Source organism: Papio anubis, chromosome X (assembly GCF_008728515.1).
Source record: "Papio anubis isolate 15944 chromosome X, Panubis1.0, whole genome shotgun sequence".
Lineage (NCBI taxonomy): Eukaryota > Metazoa > Chordata > Mammalia > Primates > Cercopithecidae > Papio > Papio anubis.
The window spans coordinates 90,944,355-90,966,673 of NC_044996.1; the positions used below are offsets into that span (position 1 = coordinate 90,944,355).

General features: G+C 41.6%; 1 protein-coding gene across 3 annotated transcripts in view; it reads right to left on the reverse strand.

Moving 5' to 3' along the window:
* FAM120C (family with sequence similarity 120C) overlaps positions 1 to 22,319 on the reverse strand; it is a 118,138-nt gene that overhangs the window by 48,917 nt on the left and 46,902 nt on the right. For all 3 annotated transcript variants that reach the window (XM_009197678.4, XM_009197677.4, XM_003917761.5), the window contains exons 5-10: positions 14,745 to 14,844; positions 13,788 to 13,864; positions 13,073 to 13,353; positions 12,013 to 12,286; positions 10,908 to 11,079; positions 1,641 to 1,890 (exon numbers count right to left, since the gene is read on the reverse strand). In XM_009197678.4, coding sequence (XP_009195942.2) covers positions 1,641 to 1,890; positions 10,908 to 11,079; positions 12,013 to 12,286; positions 13,073 to 13,353; positions 13,788 to 13,864; positions 14,745 to 14,844 — 1,154 coding nt within the window. The remainder of the gene's footprint in view (positions 1 to 1,640; positions 1,891 to 10,907; positions 11,080 to 12,012; positions 12,287 to 13,072; positions 13,354 to 13,787; positions 13,865 to 14,744; positions 14,845 to 22,319) is intronic.

Genomic DNA, 22,319 nt, shown 5'->3' on the forward strand with positions numbered 1-22,319 from the left:
AGATGGGGTTTCACCATGCTGTCCAGGCTGGTCTTGAACTCCTGGCCTCAAGTGATCTGCCCACCTTGGCCTCCCAAAGTGCTAGGATTACAGGTGTGAGCCACCACGCTCAGCCAAGTTAAATTTTTAAAAGGCTTGTAAAAACGAAATACTTCTGGTAAACAAAGAACACTATATATAAAGTTTAAACAAATTGTGACTGACTGGAAAAGATACTTGATACACAAGCATAGACACATGCATGCACACTGAAATATAGAAAAGATATTTGCTACATGTGTATCTGAGAGTACACACAAACATATCTGACAAAGAACTTCTGTAATCAGCAAAATAAGACAAGTAACCTAATAAAAAATTTGCAAGACAAATAAAGAAGTACTTCAGAGAATGAGAAAACTCAAATGGCTAATAAGTATAAAAACAGAAGATTAACCTCCTCTGTAGTCAAATGCAAATTAAAATTAAAGATACTACTTGAAAATACTAGATTGGCAAAAATTAAGAAGTTTTATGATATTAGTACTGGCAATAATATGAGGAAATGAAACACGTATTGTTCACAGGAATATAAATTGGTGCAGCTATAATCTAGAGCAATTTGGCAGTATTTAGTGAAAAAGCTACATGCATATTTTACAGGATCCAGAAATTCTACTTCTCAGTATATACTTTAAACTGACTCAGGAATACAAAGAGGCATAGACATCTACGAAGAAATCCCTTGCAGCACTATTTGTAATAATAACCAAAGAACTGGAAACAATTATCTATCAATCAATAAATAAAATGCTGTGATATTAGTATTTGATAGAACACAACCCAACAGTGAAGAGGAATTATTAATATATGAATATGGACAGACCTCAAAAATAATATTGAGTGAAAAAAAGAAACAGGCTGGGCGGGGTGTCTCATGCCTGTAATCCCAGCACTTTGGGAGGCCAAGGTGGATGGATCACCTAAGGTCAGGAGTTCGAGATCAGCCTGGCCAACATGGTGAAACCTCATCTCTACTAAAAATACAAAATTAGCCAGGCATGGTGGCACATGCCCGCAATTCCAGCTACTTGGGAGGCTGAGGCAGGAGAATCACTTGAACCCAGGAGGTGGAGGTTGCAGTGAGCAAAGATTGTGCCATTGCACTCCAGCCTGGGTAACAAGAGTGAAACTCCGTCTCAATAAAAAAGGGAAAAAAAAAGAAACAATGAGATGTACAGCACAATATAATTCATGCCATAAAAGGAAAAAATTTTACCCATAGAAAATACCATAGACTGTGCACGAATATATGTATGTCTAAATAAATATATGGAAGATGGCTTGGAAGGACACACATCAAATACCCAAGAGTAGATGACTATGGGTGAATAAAAGAAGGAAATTGGATCAGGGACGAGGACTGAACAAGACAAAAACTAAACTATAATCAAATATAAAAGAGGAGTCATGCATGGACTGATATGACCAAGGATCATAAACTGAGGAGGCTGAACAATCATTTTCGGTGTTTCTGGAGCATAAGCCAAACACAAAATACAAATTTCCTCACCTTGAAATACCATAAAAGCAGATGCTTAAAGGAAATATTTAAAAAGTAAAAGAGAAAGAACTGGCCGCCTGCCTGTCAGGTAGCTTACCGGAGTACACAACACATGAGCAGCAGATGGGTGGGGACATTAGCTGGATTGAGCATACTGGGAGTGTCTGACTTCATACAGGCCAGGAAGGCCCGCATCCTTCTGTTCTTGTCTTCAACTGCTTTGCCTAGCCAGAGCTTCTTGAGGTTTGGGCAAGTCCATTCCCGAAATGTCAGTGCAGACACCAGCTCAGGGGTTTGAGGTGACTTCCCTTTATAGGCAGACCACTCTTTAAGGATCACTGAAGGAACTGGAAAACAGAAATTGAGGAAAAAGAGGCTCTAGAGAATCTCTTAGCATTTCTACAGCTAGCCACAGGACATTGACAGGCTCCATCGCATTTCAACTCCTAATTTTCTGTCACAATAATTTTTATTTTTAGCAGCAGGAATAGTACATGTTTATGAAGTGCTTGATATGCAAGTACTTTATATATATTATCTCATTTACTCCCCACAAAAAATCCTGAGTGGGAACTATTATGATACATTATCACAAAACAAAATGCTCATTTTGCAGATAAAGAAATCAAGGGGCTGGGGGTGGTGGTTTACACGTTTAATCCCAGCAATTTGGGAGGCTGAGGCAGGAGGATCGCTTGAGCCCAGGAGTGTAAGACTAGCCTGGGCAAGATGGAGAGATCCCACCTCCACAGAAAGTTTAAAAATTAGCTGGGTGTGGTGGCACGTGCCTGTAGTTCCAGCTACTTGGGAGGCTGAGGCAGGAGTATCCCTTGAGCCTAGGAGTTTGAGGCAGCAGTGAGCTATGATCTTCCCACTGCACTCCAGCCTGGGTGACAGAGTGAAATCCTGTCTCTAAAAATAAAATAACATAAAATAACATAAAATAACATAAAATAACATAACATAACATAACATAACATAACATAACATAACATAAAATAAGATAAAATAAAATAAGATAAAATAAGATAAAATAAAATAAGATAAAATAAAATAAGATAAAATAAGATAAGATAAGATAAGATAAGATAAAATAAAATAAATAAAATAAAATAAAATAAAATAAAATAAAATAAAAAGGCCAGGCGTGGTGGCTCATGCCTGTAATCCCAGCATTTTGGGAGGCCGAGGTGGGCAGATCACTTGAGGTCAGGAGTTCAAGACCAGCCTGGCCAATATGGTGAAACCTCGTCTCTACAAAAACAAAACAAAACAAAACAAAACAAAAAAACCAAAAAACAAAATTAGCCAGGCATAGTGGCGGGTGCCTGTAATCCCAGCTACTCTGGAGGCAGAGGCAGGAGAATCGCTTGAACCTGGGAGGCGGATATTGCAGTAAGCCAAGATCAAGTCACCACACTGCAGCCTGGGCGACAGAGCGAGACTTTGTCTGAAAAAAAAAAAAAAAAAAAGTAACTTGGAGAAATAAATCAAGGTCCAATGTCACACATTTCTTAGTTACTCTGAATCTTATTTTTTCAGTAGATGCACGAGGCTAGGCAAGGAAAGAAGCACAAAGAAGAATTATGTAAATATCTGGCTTTATAATACACAATGAGATACCCCAAAAGACATTAAGATATTTCACAAAATTCTCGAAAAAATCAACATCTTTCAGATTTACAAAGGCAGGCTGGGCGCAGTGGCTCACGGCTGTAATCCCAGCACCTTGGGAGGCTGAGGTGGGCAGATCACCTGAGGTCAGGAGTTCAAGACCAGCCTGACCAACATGGAGAAACCCCGTCTCTACTAAAAATACAAAATTAGCTAGGCGTGGTGGCGCATGCTTGTAATCCCAGCTACTCGGGAGGCTGAGGCAGGAGAATCACTTGAACTTGGGAGGCGGAGATTGCGGTGAGCTGAGATCGTGCCATTGCACTCCAGCCTGGGCAACAAGAGCGAAACTCCATCTCAAAAGAAAAAAAAAAAGATTTACAAAGGCATAACAGAGCAGGAAAACGTGGCTTCTATATATTTCTACTCCACCTCAGATTCCTCAGCTATGGCCTCCCTCTTCTATTTGAGATGTCAAGCATCTATTCAGTCACCCAAGCAAGAGACTTGGAAATCACTCCAAAGCCTTCTTTCTTTTCCATGTCCTACACATCTGGTTATTAACAAAGTCTTGCTGATTCTACCTCCTTATAATCCCTTCTAACTGTCCTGTTTTCTCTTTCACAGCAGCGGTTCAAATATTATGTTTGACCTGACAAGAGTCTCAAGACCGTTTCTACCTTTATCCTGTTTGGTCTCCCTCACACCCATGCTCCACAACCACTAGAATGTTCTTATTTAAACAAATTTTTTAGTTTGAAATAATTATAGATTCACAGGAAGTTGCAAAGATAGTAGAGAGAGGTCCTGTGTACCCTTCGCCCAGTTTCTCCAATGGTGTTATCTCTTAAATAATTATAATACAACGTCAAAGCCAGGAAAGTGACATTGGTACAATGTAAGTGTGTAGTTCTATGTTGTATGGATTTGTGTAACCACCACCGCAATCAAGATACAGAACAAACCCATAACCACGAAGATTTTCATTGTGCCAACCCTTTACAGTCACAAACAATGACTTCCAGCACCATCCCTAACTTACGGAAACCACTAATCTATTGTCCATCTATAATTTTTTCATTTTGAGGACATCATATAAGTGGAATTATATAGTATACGACCTTTTGAAACTGGCATTGGCCGGGCGTGGTGGCTCACACCTGTAATCGCAGCACTTTGGGAGGCTGAGGCAGGCGGATCACCTGAGGTTGGGAGTTTGAGACCAGCCCGATCAACATGGAGAAACCCTGTCTCTACTAAAAATACAAAATTAGCTGGGTGTGGTGGCACATGCCTGTAATCCCAGCTACTCGGGAGGCTGAGGCAGGAGAATCACTTGAACCCAGGAGGCAGAGGTTGCAATGAGCCAAGATTGCACCATTGGACTCCAGCTTGGGCAACAAAAGTGAAATTCCATCTTAAAAAAAAAAAAAGAACCTGGCATTTTCACTCAGCATGTGCCCTTAAGATCCATCCATGTTGTTGCATGTATCAATAGTTCATTCTGTTTTTTTACTGAGTAGTATTCCATGGCATGGATGTACCACAGTTTAATCATTCACCCACTGAAGCATATCTGGGTTGCTTCCAGTTTGGGGTTATAATGCTGTCTTGTGAATATGTTCCTGCATGAAAATAAGTCTTCAATATAAATGCCCAAGAGTGTAAGTGCTGAGTTGTATAAGTCTATTTTTAGTTTTGAAAGAAAATGACAAATTATTTTCCAGAATGGCAGCACCATTTTACATTCCTGCCAGCATTTATGAGTGATCCAGCTTCTCTGCATCCTCTCCGGGATATGGTGTTATCACTTCACCTTTGCCGTTTTGGTAAGTATGTAGTGATATTTCATTGTTGTTTTAATTTTTTTCTAATGGCTGCTATGTTGAACATCTTTTCATGTCTTTGCCATATGTATATCTTCTTCAGTGAAATGTCTGTGCATGTCTTTTGCCAATTTTCTAATTAAATTGTTTTTGTTATGTTCAGTTTTGAGAGTTCTTTATATATTTTAGATACTAGTATAGATATGTGGTACTTGTTCAACTATGGATGTCCAGTTGATCTAACACCATTTATATAAAAAACAAACAACAACAACAACAAAACTATCCCATACTCCAGTAGAACGCTTTTGCAGCTTTGTCAAAAATCAGTTTGCTGGCCAGGCATGATGGCTCACACCTGTAATCCCAGTTGAGGCTGAGGCAGGAGGTGCCCGAGCCTGGGGAGGCAGAGGGATTTACTTGATGGCGGAGATCGTGCCACTGCTTGCTCCCAGCCTGAGCAATGGAAGCCGAGACTCTGTCTCAAAAGCAGTGCCTTATGGGACTGGCTGGATGCCTGTTGTATTCCATTGATCTATGTGTCAATACCTCTGCCTATAATCTTTTTTTAAGGTGACAAGTCTCATCCCAGGCACTTGAGACTACAGTGCAGTGGAGTGATCTCAGCTCACTGCAACCTCTACCCACCAGGCTCAAGTGATCCTCTCACCTCAGCCTCTTGAGGAGCTGGGACCACAGGTAATACACCACCACACCTGGCTATACATATTTTTTGTATTTTTAGTAGAGATGGGGTCTCTCCATGTTGCTGGGCTGATCTCGAGATTCCCTGAGCTCAAGGGATCCACCCACCTTGGCCTCCCAAAGTGCTGGGATTACAAACGTGAGCCACCATGCCTGGCCTACAATCTTAATCACTGTAGCTACCTAGTAAGTCTTACAATCAGGTTCAGCAATTGCTTTCAACTTATTCTTCCTTTTCAAAAATCATTTTAGCTAGTTTAATTCCTTTGTCTTTCCACATAAACATTAGAGTCATCTTGCCTATATTTACAAAGAATCTTGCTGGGATTTGGATAGGAATTGCATCACACCTGTGTTATCAATTTGGGGAGAACTGACATCTTTACTGTGTTGAGTTTTCTAATCCATGAACATCTGTATCTCTCCATTTATTTAGATCTTTGATTTCTTTCATCAGCATTTTGTGACTTTCAGCATACAGACTTTGAACACCTTTTGTTAAATTTTTAACTATTTCATTTTCTTTGGAAGGACTGTAAATGGTCTTGTACTTTGTTTCAGTTCCACATATTCATTGTTAGTATATATAGAAAGGTAATCAATTTTTATATATTTATCTTGTATCCTGCAACCTTAACAAATTCACTTATTAGTTTCAGGAGTTTTGTTGTAGATTCCTTGTGATTTTCTACATAGACTGACTATATACCACCTGCAATTACAGTTTTATTTCTTCCTTACTGATGTCTATGTCTTCTATTTCATTTTCTTGCCTTACTGGTCTGGCTAAAACTTCTAGTACTATGTTGAAGAGCAGTGGAAAGAGTAGACATTCTAGCCTTCTTCCTGATTTTAGAAGAAAAACATCTTTCACCATTAAGTACAGTTGATCCTTGAACACAAGTTTGAGCTACACGGGTCCACTTATGCACAAATTTTTTTCAACCAAACACTGACAGAAAACACAGAATTCACATGATGCCAAACCCACGTATATAAGGGGCCAACTTTTCATATACACAGGTTCTGCAGGGCCTACCTACTGTGGGACTTGATTATGAGTGAATTTTAGTATATGTGGGGGTCCTGGAACCAATCCCCCATGTATGGCAAGGAATGACTCTATGTTAGCTGTAGGTTCTTTGTAGATATTCTTTATCTTGAGGAAGTTCCCCTCTGTTCTTAGTTTCCTGATAGTTCTTATCATGAATGAGTGTTGAATTTTGTCAAATGCTTTTTCTGCATCCATTGATATAATCACATGATTTTTCTTCTTTAGCCTGTTTATTTAGTGGATTATATTTATAGATTTTTCAGATATTGAACAAGTCTTACAACAATGGAATAAATCCTACTTGGCCTTGGCCAGGGCATGTAATTCATTCTATATATAGCTGAATTCCCCTGGCTGATATTTCATTAAGAATTTTTGCATCCATATTGTCTTAGTCAATTTGGGCTGCTATAACAAAGTACCACAGACTAGGAGGCTTACAAACAACAGAAATTGATTTCTTACAATTGTGGAGGCTGGGAAGTCTAAGATCAAGGTATTGGCAGAGACATTTGGTGAGAACCTGCTTCCTGGTTTGCAGATGGCTGTCTTCTCATTGTATCCTCATATAGTGGAGAGTAGAAAGAGCTATCTGGGGTTCCTTTTATAAGGGCACTAATCTCATTCATGAAGGTTCCATACTCATGACCTAATTACCTCCCAAAGGCCCCATCTCCTAATAGCATCACATTGGGGGTTAGGATTTCAACATATGAATTGCGGGGGACAGGAACACTCAATCCATAACATATATTGATGAAGGATACTGGTCTGACGTGTTGTTTTTATGTACTCCCTTTTCTTTTTAAGAGATGAGATGGCTAGGCGCAGTGGCTCACGCCTGCAATCCCAGCACTTTGGGAGGCCGAGGCAGGCGGATCATGAGGTCGGGAGATCGAGACCATCCTGGCTAACACGGTGAAACCCCGTCTCTACTAAAAATACAAAAAATTAGCCAGGCGTGGTGGCGGGTGCCTGTAGTCCCAGCTACTCAGGAGGCTGAGGCAGGAGAATGGTGTGAACCTGGGAGGTGGAGCTTGCAGTGAGCCGAGATCATTCTATTGCACTCCAGCCAGCAAGACTCTATCTCAAAAAAAAAAAAAAAAAAAAAAAAAAAGAAAAAACAAGAGATCTTACTCTGTTACCCAGGCTGGAGTGCAATGGAGTGATCACAGCCCACTGCAGCCTCAAACTCCTGGATACAAGCAATCCTCTGGCCTCAGCCTGTGAAACAGCTGGGACTACAGGTATGCACCATGCTCAGCAATATTAAATAATTTTTTTTTTTTTTTAGTGATGGAGTCTCACTATGTTGCCCAGGCTGGTCTCAAACCCCTGGCCTCAAGCATCTTCCCGCTTGGGCCTCCCTAGGTATTGAGATTACAGACGTGAGCCACCATGCCTGGCCCAGGTATCTTTTTTGATATAATGATTTATTTCCCTTTGAATGTATAACCAGTAGTGCGATTGCTAGATCGAATGGTAGTTCATTTTTTAGTTCTTTGGGAAAACTTTGTATTATTTTCTATAAAGGTTGTACTAATTTACATTCCTACCAACAGTATAGAAACATCCCCTTTTCTCTGCATTCTTGCCAACATCTGTTGGTTTTAGACTTGGTTCACTGCATCCTCCACCACCCAGGTTCATGCGATTCTCATGCCTCAGCCCCACTCCCCTTCTCGCCACCCTCCACCCCCTCAAGAAGCTAGGATTACAAGTGTGTGCCGCCATGCCCAGCTAATTTATTGTGTTTTTAGTAGAGACGGGTTTCGTCATGTTGGCCAGGCTGGTCTCAAACTCCTGGCCTCATGTGATCTGCCCGCCTCAGCCTCCCAAAGTGCTTGGATTACAGGCATGAGCCACTGCACCCAGCTCATTGTGTTTTAATATGCCTTTCTCTGATAGCTAGTGATGCTGAGTATTTTTTCATATATTTGTTGGCCACTTGTATGTCTTCTTTTGTAAAATGTCTGTTCTTGTCCTTTGCCTACTTTTTAATGGGGTTATTTGCTTTTTTCTTGTTGAGTTCCTTGTAGATTCTGAATATTAGCCCTTTGTCCAATGCATAGCTTGCAAATATTTTTCCCATTCTGTAGGCTATTTACTCTGTTGATTGTTTCTTTTGATATGCAAAAGTCAAACATGTTTATAACTGTTTATCAAAGCATTTTTATAGTGGTTGTTGTGAAATCCTTGTCAGATAATCAAACTTCTATCATCTCTATGTTCATTTTCTTTTCTTGAGGTCTGAATTTGATATCTTTCTGGTCCTAGGTATGATGAGAAATTTTCCATTGAAAACGACATTTTGGGTATTATTTTAAAAGACTCTGGATCTTACTTAAACCTTGTGTATCAGTAGGCCTTTTCTGACCCCACTATGGTGGGTGAAGGGGGATACTGTGTCTTTATTGACAGGTGAAAGTGGAAGTCCTGGCTCCCCACTTGACCTTGACCCTCCCCAGCAGGAGCAGGTAGGGGCACCTCATTACAGCCTGGGTAAGTATGGAAGTCTAGGTTCTTCATTTGGCCTTTGCTGGGAGGGCTGGGGGTAGACCACAGTTTTCCTGTGGTATTTGGCTGGAGTACAGAGATTATTATTTTAAAATCTTTGTGTTGTTAGGTTGTTCCTTTCTGGTCCTTTGGCCAGAGAAAGTAGGTTTTGTGGGGGGCTTATACTGGTCTGCAGCTGTTGACATTTATGGGCTGCCAGTTTGTCCCACACCCAGTCTGGAATATGTGAGGCAAAAAAAAATTCAGGGAACTCACCACTGCACCACTGTGTCATTCCTTGGGCCCCAAGATTTCTACTTTCTAGTGTCTTGTGCTTGTTTTATGAATAATGTCCTGGGCTTTTAGTTGTACTTAGCATGAGGACTAAGGAAAAGTACATCTGATCAACTCTATCTTCCCAGAAACAGAGAAATGTTCTTTTGAACACACTAATTTGACTATGGCACTGTGTAGCTTAAAATACTTCAGTGTCTCCAACTACCTACAGGTTCAAATCCCAAAACAAAAAAATCACGGGAGAGAGACTGTTAGATACACCTCTATGTTCCCAAAGCCCAGTATGGTTCTTTCTTTTTGTATGTGAGACAGGGTCTCCTGTCACCCAGGCTGGAGTGCAGTGGCACGATCACAGCTCACTGCAGCCTCAACCTCCCAGGGTCAAGCAATCCTCCCACCTCAGCCCTACAAGTAGCTGGGACTAGAGGCACATGCCACCATGCCCAGCTAATTTTTTTTTTTTCCTGAGATGGAGTTTCACTCTTGTTGCCCAGGCTGGAGTGCAATGGCACGATCTCAGCTCACCACAATCTCCGCCTCCTGAGTTCAAGCGATTCTCCTGCCTCAGCCTCCCGAGTAGCTAGGATTACAGGCATGCGCCACCGTGCCTGGCTAATTTTGTATTTTTGGTAGAAAGGGGGTTTATCCATGTTGGTCAGGCTGGTCTCAAACTCCCGACCTCAGGAGATCCACTCGCCTCGGCCTCCCAAAGTGCTGGGATTATAGGCATGAGCCACTGCACCTGGCCTGTTTTTTTTTTTCTTTTTTTCTTTTTTTTTTTTGAGACAGGGTCTCACTCTGTCACCCAGGCTGGAGTACAGTAACATGATCAGGGCTCACTGCAGTCTTGACCTCCCAGACTCAATCAATTCTCCCATCTCAGCCCCCCAAGTAGCTGGGACTACACGTGTACACAACCATGCCTAATTTTTTAGATTTTTAGTAGAGGCGGAGTTTCTCCATGGTGCCCAGGCTGGTCTTGAACTCCTGGACTCAAGTGATCTATTCGCCTCGGCCCCACAAAGTACTGCGATTACAGGCATGAGGCACAGCGCCCAACATTTTTTCTAGTGATGGAGTCTTGCCATGTTGCCCAGGCTGGTCTTGAATTCCTGAGCTTAAGTGATCTGCCTGCCTTGGCCTCCCAAAGTGCTGGGATTACAGGTATTTATAAGTAGTAGTCACTCTAAATGTTTGATAATTGCAGAATTGGGGCTTAAGTTAATGTGTTCCCAGTATCAGTATGCATTTTGTTGAATGTTACATTTTCTTAAAGACTACTGCATAGCCAAAGGTACCCAATGTGCCTGAACAGACATATCTGCTCTGTGTCAAGTGCTGAGAGAATTGTCATAGCTAGAACTACACTTACCTTCCACAGGTAGCCGCCGTCGCATGGCCAAGCGTTCCATTTTCCTCTGTGTCTCTGCCAGACTAAAAAGAACTCCATATACATATTGACGAGCTGACCGGAATAAGAGAGCAGCTGGAGGCAGCTCCATGTTACACTCATCCTCAATACATACGGGAATCTTAATTTCACCCTAACAAGAGAACATTCCAGGGAAAAGGAAAAAATGAGTTACCTCAAGGTTTAGAACTGAGCTGAGAAGAACCAATAATAAACTGTAGCCTCTGTGGCCTATCCACTAATTTTTTTTTTTGTATTTAGACAGAGTTTCATACTAAAAAGAAGCTGTAACAAGCTTAGCTGATTGCAGCTAACTGATAAGCTATATTTCATTTTTAAAGTTTCAACGGACCGGCACGGTGGCTCAAGCCTGTAATCCCAGCACTTTGAGAGGCTGAGGTGGGCGGATCACCTGAGGTCAGGAGTTCAAGACCAGGTGAAATCCCGTTTCTACTACAAATACAAAAGTTAGTCAGGCATGGTGGCGGGCACCTGTAGTCCCAGCTACTCAGGAGGCTGAGGCAGGAGAATCGCTTGAACCTGGGAGGCAGAGGTTGCAGTGAGCCAATATCGTGCCACTGCACTCCAGCTTGGGCAACAGAGCGAGACTCTGTCTCAAAAAATAAAATAAAATAAAGTCTCAACAATGACTATAGCTAACGAATGGGGAAAGTCCACGTTAGGCATTTTGCTGGAGGATGGATATGTAAAAGACCGGAGGAGGGGAACAGCTTTGCAGAAGTAGAAAAAGAAATAAGGAAAAGGGCATAAAGCCTCTTGGACTGTGTTCATCCCTAGAACCAGATTCCACCAACTTGGTGCATTATCTACTTCAAAATCTCACAATTACACTTATCTTCTAGGGGCCTCATTTACCACACAGTCCCAACTCCTGCTAGTCTGGCCTCACCTAAGGCCTTAGTATGATGAGGGGCCCACTGCATATGGCCTTCTTCTTCTAACTTCATATACCAATGATCAGAATGTTCTCTGGTAACATACAGTCCTAGGAAGTAGGAAGTACAGTGTTAAGAGCAGGGAGGTAGGTGCTGATGTGCTGCCTCACCTTAGTGAGGACATGGTAGATATATGGGTACATGAGACCCCTCCGGTGTCTGTGTTCAGCAACTCGCAAGACTTCTGGAGCTACTGGAGGTAAGGGTGGAATGGTGATATCCATGTGGTTCCTCGTAGACATAGACAGCAGAGATGGGATGTGGGGCTCACCATCACCTAGGCTCACTTCTGAAACTCCAGTATCAACAGGCTGTGCCCAGGACCCTCTGTCACGATTGGGATTTCCCCACTCAGGCTGGTGCTGAAATGCTTCTGTGATATGACTAAAAAATTTAGAAAGACAGTGTCAAACAAAAAAAGGGAGATTGATAAAGATATTCCTACTTAAGATGCCTGTTCTGGACCCAAGGGGTCTCACAAACCCTTTGGAGGCCAGGACACTGGGTTAGCACTGGACTGGTACCTTTCCTCTCAATGGCCATTACTGACTTCCTAGCTTCTTTCATCTGACACCAACCAAAGTGATCAAAAGTCATGGGAATCACTCTGGACCCTTTATACCTTGTAAGAGGCCATGTTTAGAGTTTGCTTATGTTTTAAGAAAATAATCACAATTACAACCTCAAAGCAGCTCTGTTTCCCAGGAATAATCTGCTTAGAGGAATAATCTGCCAACAAATGGGCTAGCACAAATCCCACTGTTTTAATCCTCAGAACCCTGTCTTAGTTACTAAGCAATGTAATTGCTTACTCAACGATTCCACTATTTCCACTCTATAAATGCTTTTCTTTTTTTGACATTTAATCTACCCTCCTCACAAATTAAGAAATGATAGCCACAATACCCATACGAAGGCTTCCTTAACTAGCTACTATGCTGCCTTTTACCTTAGTTGCCTGGGTGTTTGAAAATTATCATCTGCACAGGGCCAAATAAGCATGAAGTGGGCAAGCATAGAAAACGTTTTCCTGCTTTGCTTTCCTAAGAGCAAAACACTACAGAGGAAAGCCAGGAATTACACTTCCCCACACCCTCCACCCATCTAACAAGCAAAATAACACAGATGCCTCAGAAATCTATTTCCTTAGGTGTCTACAGAGATACTTACTCAGAGCTAGCTCCATTTGGCTCATCACCATCAGAGGAAGAGGAGTGGGAAGAGTCTGGTCCCAAAGGAGGTGAGGCTTTAGAAGGCAGGTAATTGGGAAACTGGGATGCAGAAGAGTCATAGGAGACAGCCCAATTGGCAAAGGGGTTGGTCTGCAGCATGGGATCCTCAGAAAAAGCATGGGATTCCCCCAAAGCATGGGAGGAGAAGAGAAGAGATGAGCTGGGTCCCACTGGGAATGGTGGTGGATATTTCACTTTCTGGGGCACTTGGTGAGAAAACTAAACGATAAAACAGACAGAAAAGCTATTTAACATTTTATAAGGCTCCAAGATGGCTCCCTCAGAAGTTGTGACACAGTGGATGATGCCAGTAGCGGAGACTGTTGAGATACAAAGTACCTACTTAATAATGAGAAATGATTCTAACAGTGATGTATGAACAGAATCCTCCACAGGCAGGACAATGAACAGTTGAAGTCTCCTAGAACTATTCTCTGATATTAGCTAATTTATTTTCACAATGATTAGTGGTTACTGATTTGGATGCTTTTTTTGCATAGTGTTCCAGCCGTAAGTTGAGAAGGTAATGTAGTATATATAGCCTTGACAGTGTAATAACTCTGAATCACCCTAACTCCTCAGATTATAAAAATCAGGAAGCAACCTGAGTCTAATGCTATCAAATGGTCTCAGGTTTCTCAAAGGATGCTTACCATTGGCTTTCCAGGAGAAATGGTGCCCACTTGATTTTGTGGAAGGGGAGGATTTCCAAGCCTGTTATTCCGAAAACCTGAAGCCAAGAGAAAGAGCTATACTTCAGTCAATCCTAATAATTTTACTGTGTTATATTCTGCTCACCCCATATCACCTGAAAAAGTGTTATTAATAAATAAGTTACAATTTATTGAACAGCTACTATGTGCCATGCTGGGAACCTTACATAAATTATTTCATCTGATAAGAATCTTATAAAGTAGGTATCATGAGCCACATTTCATACAAATGTGACTTGCCAAGGTTCACTTGCTGGTAATTAGCAGAAGCGGAATTCCAACTCAGGCCAGACCCCAAAGACAGGGCTATTTTACATGTACCAGGCCAGAATGGGGGTTGGCATCAGAAGAAGCCCAAGCTAAGGAAATGGCATTGCACCCCATCTGTAAATTTGAGAAAGCAGGGCTTTTTTTTTTTTTTTGAGGTGGAATTTCACTCTTGTTGTCCATGCTGGAGTACAATGGCATGATCTCGGCTCACTGCAACCTCCGCCTCCCGGGTTCAAGCGATTCTCCTGCCTCACCTTCCTGAGTAGGTAGGATTACAGGCGCCTGCCATGATACCCAGTTAATTTTTTGTATTTTTCATAGAGATGGGATTTCACCATGTTGGCCAGGCTGGTTGTGAACTCCTGACCTCAGGTGATCCACCTGCCTCGGCTTCCCAAAATGCTGGGATTACAGGCGTGAGCCACTGCACCTGGCCAGGGCCCTTCTTATGTTACGTCTCTTACGACATAGAAATCAAAAGGAGAAAGCCTACCAAAAAGGGATGACGAATGACTTGTAGGAGAATACAACACGAACGAGTGATTCAGCTCTGGTCCTGGAGTTCGTGAGGGACCAATTCAGTTTCCCCTATGAACAGAGCAGCTTCAGGTCAGATGGAAGCCTTACCTAGAAAGGAGGGACCCACTGGCAGTGAAGAGAGTTTGGTTGTGACGGAATAGTACTCAACTGCTTTCTTGAATCGCTCTATTTTATCTTCTGTCCTGGACTGGATGTTGGAACATCAGATTTTCAGAAGAAAAAACAACATAAGAGTGTTTTTTTAATACAATTTATAATTTGGGAATCAAAATAATTATCAGAAATCAAATATTTAAAGAAACCTAAGACAGCAAATTTTCACTTTGCAGAAAGATTAGGCAGGGAGAAAGCATTATGAAACATAAAATATGGAATACTTAAAGCTTACTTATATTTTGTGCTATTCTAAAATGATTACATGATCATTACAAAAAAATACAATGGGATAAGGGGGAAAAAATCACATAGTACCACCATCCAAATATATTTTGGTGTCTTTCCTTACAGTACGTTTTAATTTTATTATTTTACTACTACTATTATTATTATTATTATTTGAGACTGAGTCTGTCACTCAGTTCAGTGGTGCGATCTTGGCTCACTACAACCTCCACCTCCTGGGTTCAAGCAATTCTCCTGCCTCACCCTCCCGAGTAGCTGGGATTACAGGTGTGTGCCACCACGCCCAGCTAACTTTTGTATTTTTAGTAGAGACAAGGTTTCACCATGATGGCCAGGCTGGTCTCGAACTCCTGACCACAGGTGATCCACCCGCCTCAGCCTCCCAAAGTGCTGGGATTACAGGCGTATGCCACCGTGCCCAGCCAATTTTTTTATTTTTGCTCAGGCTGGTTTCAAACTCCTAGCCTCAAACAATCCTCCCGCCTCAGCTTCCCAAAGTGCTGGGATAATAGGCATGAACCACTGTGCCTGGCTTACAGTATTATTTTATATACTTTGTTTTGTTGATGTAGAGCTGGTCTATTTTAATATACATATTTTTCTATAGTTGACAGTATGCTTTATGTACAATTTTGTATCTTGCTTTTATTATAATACTCTAATGTAAGTAATTTTGAATGGCTGCATATTTTGTCATTATGAATGTGTCATAAATTATGTAACCTCTTCCCTAATAAACAACACTTAGGTAATTTTTCACATTTGGCTTTTATAAGTTATACAGCAAAGAGTATATATTGTCTATATAAATTTTTTTCTGGATTTCAGATTATGCTCTTAAGAAAATATCCTAAAAATGAAATTATTGGTTCAAAAGGTATGAACATTAAAACCAAAGGCACTTAAACATATATAAAACCACAATATGACACCACTACATATCCACCAAAATGGCTAAAATAAAAGACTATCAATATCAAGCACTGGCAAGGATATGAAGTAACTGAACTCCAGTACATTGATGGTGGGAGTGTACATTGGTACAGTTTGGAAAACAATTTGGCAGTTTCTTATAAAATTAAATTACACTTTCCATATGATACAGCAATCCCACTTCTTCTAAGTATTTACCCAAGAGAAATGAGTACATATATCCACCGAAAGACATGAACAAGAATGTTAACAACTACTTTATTCATAATAGCCCCAAACTGGAAACAACTCAAATATATATCAATGGAAGAATAAACAAATTGTGGTATATTCATACAATGGATTACTATACAGTAATAAAAAAGAACAAAGTATTGATATACACGATAATATGTGTAAGTCTCAAAGATATTATACTGAGTGAAGAAGGGAGACATAAAAGAGTACACATAAACTGGGCCCGGTGGCTCACACCTGTAATCCCAGCACTTTGGGAGACTGAGGCAGGCAGATCACTTCTGCTCAGCAATTCAGACCAGCCCGAGTAACACGGTAAAATCCCGTCTCTGCAAAAAATACAAAAATTAGCTGGGTGTGGTGGCGTGTGCCTGCAGTCCCAGGCACTCAGGGGGCTGAAATGGGAGGATCGCTTGAGTCTGGGAGGTCAAGGCTGCAGTGAGCCGAAATTGTGCCACTGCACTCCAGCCTGGGCAACAGAGTGAGACCCTGCCTCAAAAAAAAAAAAAAAAAAAAGAGTACATATGAAGTTCAGGTAAAGGAGGGCCAGGCGCAGTGGCTCACACCTGTAATCTTGGCACTTTGGGAGGCCAAGGTGGGGCTCACCTGAGGCCAGGAGTTTGAGACCAGCCCGGCCAACATGGTGAAACCCTGTCTCTACTAAAAATACAAAAATTAGCTGGGCGTAGTGGCGCAGGCCTGTAGTCCCAGCTACTCGGGAGGCTGAGGCAAAGGAATCACTTGAACTCAGGACGTTGCAGTCAGCTGAGATCATGCCACTGCACTCCAGCCTAGGCAACAGAGCGAGACTGTCTCAACAAACAAACAAAAAGTTCAGGTAAAGGCAAAACTAATCTATGGCAACAGAAGTCAAGCCTTTTCCAAAGTTATTTAAAAGTCTCCTTGAATATAATTTTAAGACCATCATAATATTTCATCAAATTTCAGAATGGAAGATACTAAAGTCATTTTCAGTTTCTAATTATACATAACACTCTCACATAGGCATATTTTTATGTAGATCTTCTGGGTTATTTCATAGGGCAAATTTTTAGAAGTGTAGTTACTAGGTCAAAGGGTGTGATCATTTTCACAAACTCTTGACACATGATACTAAATCTCTTTCCAAAACAGATGTCTCGAGTTATACTACCATCATCATCAACGTATGAGAGTGTCCCACCATACAGCCCTAGTGTTGAGTATTCTCTACAAGTAAAATACTGTAAAACATGTATAATGTTATCTCTCATAGATTGTGATTTTTTTTTTTGCTTTTATTTATTTATTTGAGACAGAGTCTCGCTCTGTGCCCAGGCTGGAGTGCAGTGGTGCAATCTCAGCTCACTGCAAGCTCCGCCTCCCGGGTTCACACGCCATTCTCCCGCCTCAGCCTCCCAAGTAGCTGGGACTATGCGCCCGCCACCACGCCTGGCTAATTTTTTTTTTTGTATTTTTAGTAGAGACGGGGTTTCACTGTGTTAGCCAGGACAGTCTCGATCTCCTGACCTCGTGATCCTCTCGTCTCGGTCTCCCAAAGTGCTAGGATTACACGCATGAGCCACCTCGCCCAGCCCCTGCTTTTATTTTTAAAATTATTTATTTATATTTTGAGACAGGGTCTCCTCTGTTGCCCAGGCTGGAGTACAGTGGTGTGATCATAGCTCACTGCAGCCTTGAACTCCTGGGCTCAAGTGATCTTCTAACCTCAGCCTCCTGAGTAGCTGGACTACAGGTGTGTGCCACCACACCTGGCTAGATTGTGATTGTTAACACTCCAGGATCTATACGGCATTCTAGGCCTCTTTATTTGCAGCATGCATGTACATAAACACAAGAGTTGAGGTCTTCAGGTCCTCCAGCCTAACTTAAAAACCAAATGGCTCTCCTTTTTCCAAAAAGCTGAATTTTATATAACTATTTGAAAGAAGGGTTCCTGGCCAGGCACGGTGGCTCATATCCGTATTCCCAGCACTTTGGGAGGCCGAGGCAGGCGGATCACTTGAGATAAGGAATTCGAGACAAGCCCTGGCCAACATGGTGAAATCCCGTCTCTACTAAAAATACAAAAAAATTAGCCGGGTATGGTGGCATGCACCTATAGTCCCAGCTACTTAGGAGACTGAGGCATGAAAACTCCTTGAACCCAGATAGCAGAGGTTGCAGTGAGCTGAGATCACACCACTGCACTCCAGCCTGGGCGACAGAACGAGATTCGGTCTCAACAAAATAAAAAAAAAGAAAGGGTTCTGGGGGCGGGAGTGAGAGATGCCAAGTCTAAAGAATGTTTGCAAATCACTGACTCGGAGAATGATATCTATGTGGTTGAATAACATTCCATTGTATGAATGTTCCATTATTTATTTATTATTAATATTCTATTATTTATTTATTATCCCCTATTATGTTTAATAACACATAATTGAAAACAGTCTTCTAAAAAACACAAACCATACTTAGAGTCCCCCTCAATATCTCTACCTCTGCATCCACTCCCCTCTCCAGAGGTGAATAATGTTACCAATTTGGTAGATGTTCTTTCATAAATGTTATGTGTTTATATACACATATATATGGACACCAATATGGCTTTGCTTCTTCCATAAGTGAAACTGTATCATCATATTTTTCATCTTGCTTTTTGCACTTAATAACATGTCTTATATACTACTCAATGTCAATACATAAAGATCTGTGACCTTATCCCCCGAAATACTGAATTACATGTACTTCCCTTAATGTACCACTATGCCCTGTGCCCTGACAGGCAAACACTTACTCTTCCTTCAAGGGGTATCACTGCCATGAAACCTTTCCAGACTATCCTCTCCTCCTCTGTGTTTTCTCCTTACTGTACTTACTTATTTGCTTCTGACTCCCCATTTAACTTCAAGTTCTGTGAGGATATAGAATAGTTTCCTCACATTTATATCCTAGTGCCTACCACAGGGCCTTGCACATAAGAGAACTTTTTCAGTATTTGCTCTACGATGATATGTAATCAAGTCCTACCCTTTTTTTTTTTTTTTTTTTTGAGACAGAGTTTCACTCTTATCACCCAGGTTGGAGTGCAATGGCATGATCTCGGCTCACTGCAACCTTTGCCTCCTGAGTTCACGCAATTCTTCTGCCTCAGCCTCCCAAGTAGCTGGGATTACAGGCACACGCCACCACGCCTGGCTAATTTTTGTGTTTTTTAGTAGAGATGGGGTTTCACCATGTTGGCCAGGCTGGTCTCAAACTCCTGACCTCAGGTGATCCTCCTGCATTGGCCTCCCAAAGTGCTGGGATTACAGGCGCGAGCCACTACATCCGGCAAGTCCTACACTTTCTTTTAGAGATCCATAGAGGCACAAGTGGCAACGCAGAACCCCTCACCTTGACATTATTACCTAACAGTTCTTATACGTTTGTTTAGGAGAGCTCTCCTCATAATTCTGTGGCTATCAAAAATGATTTGGTGAAGATTATACAGCAACAATGACAAATGGTTTAAGATACATTATTAAGTGAATAAAAGTTAAATTTCTTTTACACAGAGATAGCTACCTTATCAAAACATACATATAAAGAAGACTAGAGTGGAATTAGGACTGACATCTCTATTTTCCAATTTTTGGGGTCTTTTTAGTTAAAAGGGGGATCCTTATAATTAAGAATAATCATTATCCAAATTCTAAAATTTATGAGGCTGTAAGCTAAAAATATTCACCACTTACACAGCATCCCTACTAACATCTCTCCCTACCAAATCGATCAAGTTCTTTGTGGGTCAGTCCCCTCCTAACCGTCTGATGCAAACAGTTGAAAGGATAATGCAAATCAAAGTAAATGAGGAAATCTGTCATAAGGGTCAGGATTCTCTAACATCAAAGAAAATGATGGAGGACTGCTTACCTCATGCTAGAAGCCACAGGCAAATGAGGATCTGGTACAGTTACAACAGCGCAAGAGAGAATTACAAAAGATAATGGCAAGAAAGGCATTTGAAAAGAGAATGATTTGAATATCAAAAGAATGTAATCCCTTGGGAAAAATAAAGCCTGAGTATACTTAAAAAAAAAAAAGCCCTCTTTATGATTGTGCTAGCAAGTTATATGTGAAGTAACAGATGTTAGATTGTACTATCACAATTTTTCTTTTTTTTGAGATGGAATCTCACTCTGTCACCCAGGCTGGAGTGCAATGGTGCGACCTTAGCTCGCTGCAACATCTGCCTCTCGGGTTCAAGGGATTCTCCTGACTCAGCCTCCTGAGTAGCTGGGACTAAAGGCACCTGGCTAATTTTTGTATTTTTGGTAGAGATGGGGTTTCACTATGTTGGCCAGGCTAGTGTCGAACTCCTGACCTCAAGTGATCCGCCCACCTTAGCCTCCCAAAGTGCTGGGATTACAGGCATGAACCACCACACCCTGCCCTATCACAAAATTTTGTTGGAAAAATTATGCCCCCAAATCAAATACTTGATTTTACTCTTTATTCATTTAAAAAAAATTCACAGAGGTTTCAGTGCTGGATAAAATGAAATAAGCACACTTCACCTGTTACCACTAAAAGTAATTCTAAAACCCAGGGATAGCTATTTGAGGACTCTAAAAAATAACTAGTACTAGGCAGATTAGGGAAGAAAACCAGGATTCAAAGTACCACTGAACTAATAATGAGTTTAGCATTTATTTTTCTTCTAGTATTCCCTAGAGTGGTCACAATGTAGCTTAAAATCCACAAGTGTCCATAGATGTGGACAGGGAGAGCTCCACGAGAAACCAGTTTTGTTCTGGCCTGAGGAGTAAGAGAGGTGTCTCCAAAAACTCAGAGAGTGTATAGAAATCCCCCACTTTTCTTCCTTTTCCTTTTTTCTGTTCTCTTATATGCCAGCCAAAAGCAAACTTTTAGTGGCAGCAGTGGCAATAGGAAAATAGCAGGAAACTGAAACTGTGAATGATGGGAACCTTCCTCTCCAATCAGAGGAGCAGTGGTCTCAGGAGGGTAGGGTGAGTCCCCAATGCTTTTTTTCTCTCTGTGTCCTCCTACTGCTTGGCCCTAGCCTTGGGCACAGTCACAAAAAGTGCATAGCGGAGTTGGGCAATTAAAGCCCTGGCTCTAGCTCATGACTGTAATCCCAGCACTTTGGGAGGCCAAGGCCGGCAGATCGCTTGGCCCAGGACTTCGAGACCAGCTTGGTCAACATGGCAACTCCATCTCTACTAAAAATACAAAAATTAGCTAGTCTTGGTGGTGTGTGCCTGTAGTCCCAACGACTCTGGAGGCTGAGGCGGGAGAACTGCCTGCCACCAGGAGTTTTGGCCTGTAGTGTGCTATGACTATAGGATGTCCACACTAAGCTTGGCATCAATATGGTGACCTCCTGGAAGCGAGGGACCACCAGGTTGCCTAAGGAGGGATAAACCAGACCGGGTCGGAAACAGAGCAGGTCAAAACTCCCGTGCTGATCAGTAGTGGGATTGCGTCTGTGAAAAGACACTGCATTCCGCCTGAGCAACACAGCGAGACCCCATCTCTTAAAAATAAAAAGAAACAAAGAAAACCCTGACTTTAGGGCAGAAGAACTGAAAAGGGGGTGGTCCAATAAACCAGAAGTACTGAAGAGATCACAGAGAGGGAGCAGCTCAAGAAGTAACCCTAAAGAAAGGTGTTTATGAACACTTGTGCTCACTCATGAGCTGCACATACATAGATCTGATGATACTAAACAGCAGCCCACAGACTCTGAGATCTGAATTAAGAGATAGACCATGGCCCAAGTCTCAGACTGGCCACTAGGTGGTATACACACAGGATGGATCCAAATAAGTCCCGACATTGAAACTACAGGTCACAGAAAAACGGTGAAAACTGGTGGCCTAAACCTAAATGTCTCCTAAAAACTAAACTACAGGTTGAATATTCCTGATCTGAAAACCTGAAATCAGAAGTGCTCCAAAATCCAAAACTTTCCAAACACCAACATGATGCTCAAAAGAAATGCCCAATGGAGTATTTTGGACTTCAGATTTGGGGATTAGGAATGCTCAACCAGTAAGGACAAGGCAAATATTCCAAAATTTCAAAAATCCAAAATCCAAAACA